The 12,045-nt window shown below is 34.5% G+C and overlaps 1 protein-coding gene across 9 annotated transcripts in view; it reads right to left on the reverse strand.

The window, feature by feature from the left end:
* Positions 1 to 12,045, reverse strand: part of SHANK2 (SH3 and multiple ankyrin repeat domains 2) — a 332,468-nt gene that overhangs the window by 134,323 nt on the left and 186,100 nt on the right. For 7 of the 9 annotated variants that reach the window (XM_087719465.1, XM_087719449.1, XM_087719419.1 and 4 more), the window contains 2 exons: positions 4,683 to 4,855; positions 3,072 to 3,196 (listed from right to left, as the gene is read on the reverse strand). In XM_087719465.1, the coding sequence (XP_087575591.1) occupies positions 3,072 to 3,196; positions 4,683 to 4,855 (298 nt within the window). The remainder of the gene's footprint in view (positions 1 to 3,071; positions 3,197 to 4,682; positions 4,856 to 12,045) is intronic. The other 2 variants (XM_087719473.1, XM_087719456.1) reach the window with 1 other exon arrangement.

Consider the following 12,045-nt stretch of genomic DNA (forward strand, 5'->3'; position numbering starts at 1 on the left):
CCAGAGCTGATAGGATGCAACGCAGTGGTGATTTGGAGATGGAGGGGAAGAGAAATAAGAGGTCCTATTACATAAATAGAAATATACCTTCACCATGATGATGATGTCCAAAATAAACAAAATCTGACAAAACATTAAATTAATAGCATTTCTAAAAGAAAAAAAGAATTTCGTTGACAAAATGTTACAAAATAATGTGATATGGTATTCTGTGTTTGAGATCTAGGAACTTGTACTGTAAATCTTCACAGACAATAAAATCTGTGAGATATTCCCTGACCATGCCTATGCTCATCTGGGACAGTTTCCATTTCTTTTTCTTCTTTACTTGTTTTTTAATCCCACCTTTATAGCTGGCCGTCCTGTTTGTGCATGTGCACCGCTGCGCATGGGGCTGGCCGTCCTGTTTGTGCATGTGCACCGCACGCGCATACGCACTCCACAGCCCCTGTGACACCCAGCTGCTTGTCAGAGTTCATGCAGGCGCCACACACTGTGCACACAGGTGCAATTGGCCAGTGGCTTTAAAAACAGGTATAGAATGCGGGCAGGCGGGTGGGCCAAACGAGCCACTGTTGGCAGCTGCTCCAAGCTACTACTGGTATGGCTGTACCGGCCAGAACACACCACTGCTCCTCCTCCTCCCTACATCAACTCCCATTGTATTGCTTTCAGTTACTTGAACTGCTAAAGGTGTTGTTCAGTTTCCAAATTATGATAGTTTATTACTCTGCCCACTGTACAATGCAGACATTCTATCTGAAAGAGAAACATTTGTTTCATAGATTTCTGAGTACTTAACAATTGTATTAAAAATTTATTTAAATGCCATTGTTTCCAATGAGCCTTACTTCCAAAGAACATGCAAGCATTGCAACCTGGTTGTCTAAGCACATAGTTCACTTGTTTACTTGCTACATGTGTACAAACTAAAGTGAAAAAAAGTTTATATATAGTACTGTATCTCAAGACAGCTGTTGAAAGAAAAAAAAACATTCCCAAAAAGCTGTACAGCTGAAAAGAGGTGGATCTGCATAACCAAAAGTTTGAATTAAGTTTCAAGAAAATCTCTTAACCTACGGAAAGCCCAATATGCTTTCCTAAAATTTTTAAACTCCGAGTTTATCATTCTACATTTTACCGAACACTAACCCTTGGTAATTATTCTTCTGTATCTTTTAGCAACCCAAGAGAGGTATCACTGCAATACTGGCATACACTTAGTTTGTGGCATTGGCCAACATCCAAAACCACATTAAACAACTTTCAAAGTAGAAAGAGGTTTGGAGCTTGTGTTTCTTGAGCAGCAATCTACGCATTCTTCATTCTGAAACCTCAGGATGTCCAAAAATACTTTAAATATTCACAGAGCAAAGTCTCAAAATCTTACAGACCATGTTCAGTTTTCAGATCTGCCTACTCATGTCTAAATTATGACCACCATAGGCGAATCCTTTGCAGTATATTCTGTGACACACATGTGGTTAGTTACTGCATTATGAAAAATGACTAAAGATTTAAATGCCCTTGAAATTGAAGTTTAAATTTTAATATCCATGCAACAATCTCCTAAATAAATTCTCTAAATAGCAAATTGACAACGGTATGAAAATCAACCTGCAAATTAATACTATACAAAATGTCTAAAGACAAATATTCAGAGATTATACAAACAAAAAGACTAAACATTCAATATATTTTATTCCAATATATATGGCTAAAATCAATATAACCAAGACAATAAATTAGCTAAATGAAAATATAAATGCCCAAACATAATGTTAAGAAATCTGAAAGAGCTGAGTTTCTATATCTGAAATCTGGTTTACCACTGATTATAGGATAAAATGTACAGGTATCTTAATCCGGGTGTCACATGCACAAACTTAAGAAAAACAAGTACCTTAAGTCTGGAAATTATATTTGAAAATAAACATTTGGAATCAGATATCTGACAAAGTTCTGCTCCCTTTTTGTTAAACATGTTTATACATTTACTCTCTGATGCCTAATAATTTGATACATTTTTCTCTTTCAAGTGATTAAAAACCAATCGACCTCCAGGATATCTATCATTAAAATGAATATACAAAGTTTTCCAATAATGTCAGGGAGAAAATTTTGGAGTCTCTGCTATCATAAGGATGGAATTACTACCTATACACCAAATGGCTCTTACTTTGCTGCTATGTGTGGGAATAAATCTAATAATGAGAACTCATTTTTAAACACAGTATTATACACAAGAATCAAATTCATTTCTTCTTAAAATTAAATTTACCCAAAGTAAAAAAAGAATTGATTTAACAGACACTCTTCTGGAGGCTTCTCACTTATAAAACAATGTATTGTCTAGAACAGGGGTGTCCCTGAACCTTGACAACTTTAAGACTTGTGGACTTCAACTCCCAGAATTCCTCAACCAGTCACAGGTCTTAAAGTTGTCAAGGTTGCCAAGGTTGGACACACCAAGGTCTAGCATTTTACACATCTATAATGATACAAGTTGTGTTAATATTTAAAAAAACAGGATTAAAAATAACACAAAACAAATATGCAAAAAGTAATGGCATCAAACAATTAATTGCAGATGGTCCTCGACTTATGATCACAATGGAAACCAGAATTTCTGTTGTTAAAGCAAGCCAGTTGAAAAATGAGTTGTGGCCAAGTTTATGAACTTTTCTGCCATAGTTGTTAAGCGAATCACTGCAGTTGTTAAGTTAATCATGTGGTCATTAAGTAAATCTAGCTTCCACATTGACTTGGTTTGCCAGAAGCTGGCTGGGAAAGTTGCAAGTGATGATCCCATGATCCCAGGACATTGCAACAATTGTAAATACATGCTGGTTGCCAAGCACCCAAATCTTGATCACATGACCACGGGGATGCCGTTTCGGTTGTGTGAGGATTGGCTGTAAATCACTTTGAATTGTAACTTTAAACAGTCACTAAACAAATGGTTGTAAGTTGAGGTCTATCTGTAGGCCTTGCTGCCAATAGACAGAGGGACCAGTTTTCCTGGATAGCATTTTTCATCCCCACCGGAATAATTAACCATATTTTCCTACCTCTATCAAAAAGTCTCCTGTTCTCAAGCCAGCTTGCCATGCTACCCCTCCTTCATCAACTGATTCCAGGTACTGCAAAGCAGGGAAGGCTGGCGTTGGTGTGAATTCTTCAATTGGTGTATCAGCTTTAGGAATAATAAATGACATGTTTGAATAAACTTTTAAAAACATGAAATGTCTTTTCATGAAATATTGCCTGTTAAAGGAAGCCTTTAAGTAAAACACTTCCCATCCCTCTATCCATCCATCTATCTTCTTATTTTCTTGCCTATTAATAAACTTTTGGGTTTAATCAACAAATATATAAAGCTCTGAATTTAACTGCTAATAAACATAAAGCCATGAATTTGATAACATAGAGATTACATCTGAAAATAGTGTTAAATCCTCATAGAAGTGCAGCGAGAATTTCAAGTATTCAAAATTACACTTAGTATTATATAAAGCCATTAAATCCAACAGGATGAGCCTATAATTGTGCATTAGACACATATTCTGTATGAGCTTTACATCCATGCTTTATGTTTGTCATATACACTTTTGATAAAGGTAAACCACCTTTGGAAAAACATTAGTACAGTTTGAAGTATACGTTTTCAATGGGCATTTGATTTTTTTAACCTGAAGAACTCACTCCATGTGAAATTAAGATGTATAGTGAGGGAGTTCTGTTTGCTGCATAGATAGCTCAGCGCCAGCTGATCGACACAGTGATGAAGTCACTGGGTTTCCAGACGACCCCACCAAAACGTATGTTTAGCCAGGAGAGTTAATCTGTTACATAGCTAGGGGAACCCAATAGGTATTTGCCACACTCTAGTGAGGAAAGTGGTATTCCTAGATAAGGGTGTGGAGATTCCTCCATAAAGTAGATATGGTATAGCCTTTCCTTGAAGACAGCAGTCTAAGGAACAGCCCATTTATTAACTGGGGGGGGGGGGATTTTAATAATAGACACTGGGATATACCACCACTTATAAAATTTGCCAAAAGAGTAAAAAGATCACAGATCATTATATTTGCTCTATAAATCTACGGAAACATGTTTAGCATAGGAAAGAAATGGCATATTTAGACACAAGCAGTTTTCAAACAGTACATAATACTAAAAGGCCATCTGACATGCCTGCAGCTTATGAAAATACAAAAAATGACCTGATTTTCTTCCTAAAGCTGCAGTAGTTTTATTTTGAATAAGCTGTAAAACCATTTCAAGGGAAAAAAGAAAAGTCAACATGCCCCTTCAACTAGCACATTATTTTAGCAGAATGACTCTTTACATGAAGCATTTTGATTATTCCCCCCCACCCCCCAGCAAGGATAATTTCAGGCATGCAAAATATTTAGGCAACTTCTCCCCTGAATTATTGCACAAATCAATTATTTCTTTCACACACACTCACACAGATACACACACATACACACAAAACTGCTCGATCAGAAACCAGTAAATCCATATCGGCACTCTACTGCACAGAGAGAACGCTGTTGTCTAGCAACCAAAGGCATAAGGAATAATGCCTGTTTATTTTCAGAAATGCATGCAATTTTTCACACAAGGACTCCCCCAATCACACAGATACAAAAAAGAAGAAGAAGAAATCCACATACCTTTGGCCCCTCTGAGCACAAACCCAAATCCTTCATTGTCTTTTTTCTGCAGGACCACTGCCTTTTCTTCTATAATGCAGTCACTGTAGAGAGAATTCCGAGGATAGCGACCGTTATTATATCCCTTCATCACCACGGTAGTAGCTGCTCCTCCAGTGTGCAGGTTCATCATCCTCACAGCCCGTTAATCAAATAATAGTGCAGTAACCAAACATGGGGAAAATGTCATAGCAAACAACAGAAGAAGGAAAGAGACAGAAACAAGGCTTAATAGCAAAGGAGAACATGACAGTGCAACTTAACAGAGGGAACAATGCAGGGAAGGCTGAGGAAGAAACCATGCATGGTGGTGGCTGAACAAATGTGCGATCATGTCACTTGTGTGCTAGCTAGGAGCCTAACAGAAAAGAAAGTGAACTGAACAACAGCAGCATTAATAAACTCCTCAATCGTAGATGTACCAGAAGCATCTTCTAGTGAAGCCAAAATGAAACCAACCAGAAGAAAAATGAGGCAGCATTTTAAAATTTAAAAGGAGCTTGGTTAGCTGTAGTAAGGAGCTAAAAGGCACGAATATATTCAGAAGCTATGCCTTGCATCAAAAGCCCTTTAAAATCCTATTGAATGTTGCATACTGCAAGAATCCCACATGATCATCTGACAGCCTACATTGCTAACAACGTGCAGCTGCCTTGGCGTCATCAAGCACAAATTTTCACAGCATCAAGATCTGCATAATTTAAATAGTAACAAGGCATGTATGTTCATGATCACCTTTTCCTATCAGAAATTACTGTGCCTTCCTGAACACCAGCGCAGTGAAACACTAAAGGGCATGTGCTCAAAAAAGCAAGGCTTAAAAAGAAGGGGTTTGTTAGAAATTCACTGACATTTCACTTAGGTGATATTTTTAAAAAATATTTAAGAAATTGAATTATTCAAAGAATAAATGAGTTAATATACCTATTCTAAGCTAAAATATTAAACTGTGGTATTTATCATACCTTAATGTACAGTCATTAAACAGTATATAATTGCAATTATATACCTTAATTAAATGCATGATTTAAATTGTGCTTCTGTATTTAATTAGGAAACATTTTTGAAACAAAAATTATTTTTTCGTTTTTAGTTTTAGAAAAGCATTTTCATATATTATGCAATGTCCATTAAAAACAAATAATAATGAACTAATATGGTGGTGAAATGGCAAAACTACTGCTGTGGCAATGAGAAATAACATAAAAGGAAATTCTGGAAATATTCCTGTAGAATCAAAGAACCAATTTCTAAGGATGATATCATGTGTCCATATACACCTAATGATTTAATTTGGTTTGCATCTTAAACTAAGGATTTAGGTACTTGCACAAAAAAAGTATAAATTCACATTTGAAATGCAGAAAAATATAACAAAGAGTTCCATCAACTTTCTACCAATAGATACAAAACAGCAAGCATCCTCTGAGGAAACTCCTTCAAGGAAACAAATATGGCAAGTAGCCAGATAGGTTGGCTTTTTGGCTAATCAACTGGCCAGTTTTCACTCTTTCCTATTTCTAAATGATGACAGAAAAATGTGTGTTGATACATTTTTAGCAAGAATTACAATTTAATTCTTAAATCAAGAAATTCTATCTGAGGGTGCAAGAGACAGAGATGTAAGAATTTGATTATTCTTTACAAACGTATCATTACCAACAACAAAAATAGATTCTTTTCATACTTATCTAATCTAAGAGACCATGGAATATTGGAAGAGAACATAGGATTAAGGTAGATGACACTGTACATCAGATTCACCCTTAGTTTCTCCTTCATTTCCCCCCATCTACTCTGAGATTCTTTTTTCAGTGAAGATGTAACTTTGAATAACAAACAAACTGTTGTAAGTCGAGGACTACCTGTAATTTCTGCCATATGTGAAACTTTTTAGTGTGGAGAATTTGGAGTAAGGAACATATGACTTGATCTAGCTTAAAACACACTAGGAATTCAAAAAACCACTGTTTGACAACTTTCTTGGCACCAACAAAATCTCCAAATGTATGCATATGTCTGATTGTCAGAACATAACACTTGCCTTTCAGCCATCATCTTAACATCTGGATCCCAATATTCATGAGTTTAAAAAGCTAGGGTAAATGATCTCTGAATTTGCATAAAGCAACTTGCTGATGTTTTTAAAAAGAATAGTTACAGGTCTGTTTTTACAGATTTTTTGAAGAGGAAGAGTGCCTGCATTCCTTTATTGTTTATTAAGATCAATGTCTAGTCAATATAAAACAAAAAGTACAGGAAGTCCTTGACTTACAACTATTTAATGACTATGAAGAGTTACAGTGGCACTGAAAAAAGTGACTTAAGGCTATTTTTCACACTTACGACCGTTACAGCATTCTCACGGTGATCAAAAGTCAGAAGTTTGGCAACTGATCATATTTAGGACAGTTGCTGAATCCTGGGTCATGTGATCACCTTTTGTGACCTTCCAATAAGCAAAGTCACTCTTGAAGCCAGATTCACTTAACAACCATTTGACTAACTTAACAAGAGAGGTGATTCAATTAACAAATGTTAATTGAATCAAAGCAAAACTGTTACTCAGTTTCTTTAGTTTCATTTCTATGTTACTTCTAAATAATAGAAGTTAAGAAAGGAGTGTGGTTCCTAAATCAGTAACACCTTTTTATAAGTAAATAAAATTGATAGTAAGTGGATGCAACTTCTGGAGTATAATAAGACTCAATGTCCTGTTTTGGCAAATGACAAAGTACTTTAAATGATGTACAATAATTTCCTACTACTTTAAAATAAAGCTAGTACAATCATAAATTTAGCTTTCTATATGCTTTACATCAGGGCTCCTCAACATGAGAGGTTCGCAACTGGACCGTAGAAATGGCAAGCGAGTGCGCACACAGGCATGCAAATCCTGACTTGTGCGAGCAGTGGACGAGTGCACCTATGTTCCATTTGCATGAGCAGCAGGAGTGCATGCATGCTGCTTGTGCAAATGGAGCTACGTGCATGTGCGTAAATCATCTGATCCCTCCCTTGCCAGTCCACAAAGCCGGAAATGTTGGGGAACTCTGCTGTACACCTTAATGAATATTAAATGAGGGTGGATTACCTTGTTGTTCAAAGTACAGTTTAGTAATTGGAATTTTAACTCGTGATTTGGTTTCTCTGATTATTGTAACATTTGATGAGAACAGGATTACATCAACTGCTTGATGTAAAGATGCTACTGCTATTATTTGGAATATATTGATCTATTAAGAAGTATGGACTATTCAGAGAAAGGAATTGACTAAAAGAATGACTACACAACTGTAGAAGGAAAATATACACTTGATTTGCAACAATGTATTATTGATATACAATACCTATCATTATCTATCAAATACAGGTTATCCTCAACTTACGATCACAATTGAGCCCAAAATTTATATTGCTTAATGAGAAATTTGTTAAGTGACTTTTGCTCCATTTTACAACTGTTCTAGCCACATTTGTTAAGTGGATCACTGCAGTTATTAGATTAGTAACACAGTTGTTAAGTGAACCTGGTTTACCTGTACCTGGACTACCTGTATATCAATAGTTGATTTCTGGTTATATGGGTAATAAGATAAGGAAAAAAGAATTCTGAGCAATCTAATCAAAATTTGGGAAATGGTTCTGCTTATAATTTAATTTTCCGGTCCTGAATTTTTTCCTCTTTTTACCTCTTCTTTTTTATTGTTATTAAGATTGAAGCTAATATTCTTTAATTAATATTATTCATAATTCAATGTTGTATATACTTTTATTTGGGTTATTAATTTAGCACAATAAAATTATTTAAAAGAATAATGTGGATTGCACATTCTATGTTATGGTTAAATCACAAAGAAATAGAAGAATTTATTAATATTAGTTTATGGAAACATTTATCCACAATATAACAGGTTCTATTAATAGAACTCTGCACTTTGGTATAAATAATTATAATTATAATTATAAATAATTATCTCTCCAATGGATTAAATATTTTAAAAGTTTGTCCCAAAAAACTACAACTACCAATTGTTTGCTCATACAAAGGGCATGTTGTGGGAGAAGCAATATACACAACTTTGAATTTCTTCCAAAATGTTGACAAACTACAGTATGCCAGTACACTTTTTATTGCAGTATCTCTCTAACATAAATAACTAGAAGAACAAATTCAGAGATCTATCTAAAAGCCTATTTTTAATGTTTTCCCTTTCAAAGAGTAGCTAAATGATCTCAGTAACTAGGAGATTTAAATTTCATATACATCCTATATTTGATAGATTATTAGAGTGCCAGGAAATCTATCTGTGAAATATGATTATATAAAGTGTTGCCCTGACATGATTCATAATGGAAATGTTAATTACTTGTTTAAGACCAATAGTAAATTTAGCACTGCATTCGAGTCATTCCTATTATCCCAGAAATGCAAGCACTGATTCTAAACAGGAAATACCATAGCATTATATTGCGCAAAATGTAATTACAATTAGCAAACTTGCACACTTACATTCTGACAGGTCTCAGTGAGTGTACACAGCCATTTCACTTTGTTGGTGATCTCAATTGAAATAGTATTGTTCACGCCATGCCTAGCTTAATATGAAAGGACACAACTATTTTAACAATTTGAGGAAAAATACCTTGCAAAAACTGGCAAAGTATCTCTCTCTTAAATTGTTAAAACCATGATGTCCTTTGAAAGCATCTCTTTTAAAAGTTTGGCACAGACCTATTTCTTATTATATAGTTTTTGAAGAAAAACAATTATTTTTGGAGTATATTAAAAAAAATCTACAAATTCCTGGATATAAAGATCAGGAAAAACAGAAACCTATCCAATTTCATAGCAAACATTGTGTTCAAGATTTCAAGTATTCTGATGCAAGTATTTCTATTTAGAAATTAGAGATAATATTTATTCTTAAATTAAAAAATAGTAAGACTACTAAAAATAAAGTTTGTACTTTGTACTATTTGACACAAACAGACATACTGGTTGGGAGCACTAAAGGAGCTCTTTAACATATTCCTGTTTCAAATTGTCAATGAAGATTCTCAATCATCCAAGTAGAGTTGTCTGAAGGTTGTCTGAAATTGTCTGAAGGTTGAGTCATTGAGGAAGCTGGTTGGGCTAACTAACAACAAAACTAACAACAACAAAAATTAGTCCAGTTGCAATGATTCAACCTTCAGGCAACCTCCAGACTATTCCTGTTTCCAAAAATATTCAAAAAGAATTCCCATTCTTAAGAGGTCTATAAGGGGCATGCATAGTGATGCTAAATAGCAAGGCAGCAGTTGCTTCTTATTTTAAATCCAATAGTTTGTTAAGAATAAAATGTCTTGCCCCTAATGATAATCCTTAATTAAGTTTCCACATAGCATCTGAAAGCAACAGACACCAAACTAGATAATGCCCTGGAGATTCTGTAACAAATCCTCACTGTAATTTTCTTGTTCTAAAAGGAGCTACACCCAGGGGAAGGAGGGAAAATTTAGATTGGAGTTTAATTCTCACACATCCCTTATAGATGATTTCAGTCACTGATTTCTCAGATAATATCTAGTCAGGCCTTTTACATCCCGCGTGTGCTTGAATTAATCATTGTTCCAAGTAGTGCCCGGAAATCAACAACCTGTAGGATTTCTTTCAGGTTTTCCTTTTCATTCCAATCTTGGCAGATACATTGGTATCCCAATAAGATGGAACAGCACGTAGTAATGAGAAGGTGGTATATATAAATGGATATGCAGGTTGCAGAATTCCTTGATCATAAAACCAGCTATATTGCATTTACTGTAGTAATGAAGCTCAGTTTGCTGAGACATCATGGTGAAGGGCAGCTAAAAGATCTTCATTTGTTAATCTTATTTTGGTTAAAATTAAAGTTACCTAGCCTGGTAACAAAATGTTCGGAAACCAACCTACAAGTTCAGAGAACCCCCCTTCACTCTCATCCTACACCCAAGCTATAGATATTCACCACTATTGCAAAATAATTTTAAAAGGGCATAAGAACCTACATGAAGAGAAATATATCATCCCAAACAAAGCTGTTTAAGAAAGGTGCTTTAATTCGTTATAGAGACCAATTCTATATTTCCTTGCAATTTAAGAATCTAGCTTTGGCCTTATTACTGCTTTTAATAAGAGATTGTGATTTTATATAATGATTTCCCTCATTTAGACTCTTGCTTCAAACACCATTTTCCAGCTTTATTTTGACTTTGCATTAACAGTTTTGTAAATTAGAGATTTTTGCTATAAGGTCCTCTGGTATGTTTTGGTATAGAAAGATAAGACAAGACTTAAAAGTATAATAAATAGATCTGGTTAAATTGTCTGTATCTAAAAAGAAAGGACTTTTGCAAATATTGTCCTATCTTTCTCAGAAATTTTAAATCATTAAGACTTAGTTAACAATTATATGTTTACTACACATGGAAATACGATTAATGGTGAAAAAATTATGATCTGAACTAATATATACAACTCTCTACAACTATAAATTGTATTTAGGAAATTCAATCTATAATATTTGCAAGAACAAAAGTCTCCCATTTGTTATTTTGCATATTTATCTAGATCCTACTCATAGTTTATCTCTTGTTCAATTAAATATAAACATGGGGTCAGGAATCAAAGAGATTGCAACTTTAGTATGTTTGCATCTTCAGACTGAGAATCAGAATATCAATCACCTCTGAAATGCCAGTCAACTAGGTAATAACTTTAGTACACTAATGATATCTCATGTCACAAATTCATAAACTCATCCAGAGATTTCATGAAACATAACACAGACTAAAATCTCAACCAATACCGAGTCAAGCAATAGGGGGAAAAAATCTATGAAACAATTTCATACTTTTACATAGGCAAAATGGTTCAAATGAAAAAAAAAATCAAAAGAAACAATGGAATGTGTCAGCAAGATATTTCAGGTGGTACATAAGGAGAAAAAAGTGCACAATCTGGTTGAAGTAAGGTAGAAATAATATAGGAAATATGTCTCAGTTAAGAGGAACTAAAATTGTTTCAGAAGTTTTGCAGTCCATCAAAAAAATTACTTGGAAACACATCTCTTTTTTAGAAGACTGATTTCTTGGAATGAGATGTAATCATCTTGTTAGTGTAGAAATCAACACACCTTTTTCATATCAACACACCTTTTTCAAAGGTAATGGAGCAGCACTACTACTTTAGATTTTTTTAGAAGATATATAAAAAAATAAGTAGCCAGGACATGTCCATGGTTCTTGTACAGACTGAAATTAACAATAGTAAAATTGTCCAGGCCTCTTCTCTTTTAGCAGT

Source organism: Thamnophis sirtalis, unplaced genomic scaffold (genome assembly GCF_051295495.1).
Source record: "Thamnophis sirtalis isolate CommonGarterSnake01/CBP01778 unplaced genomic scaffold, rThaSir2_p1.2 scaffold_1, whole genome shotgun sequence".
NCBI classification, from domain to species: Eukaryota; Metazoa; Chordata; class Lepidosauria; order Squamata; family Natricidae; genus Thamnophis; species Thamnophis sirtalis.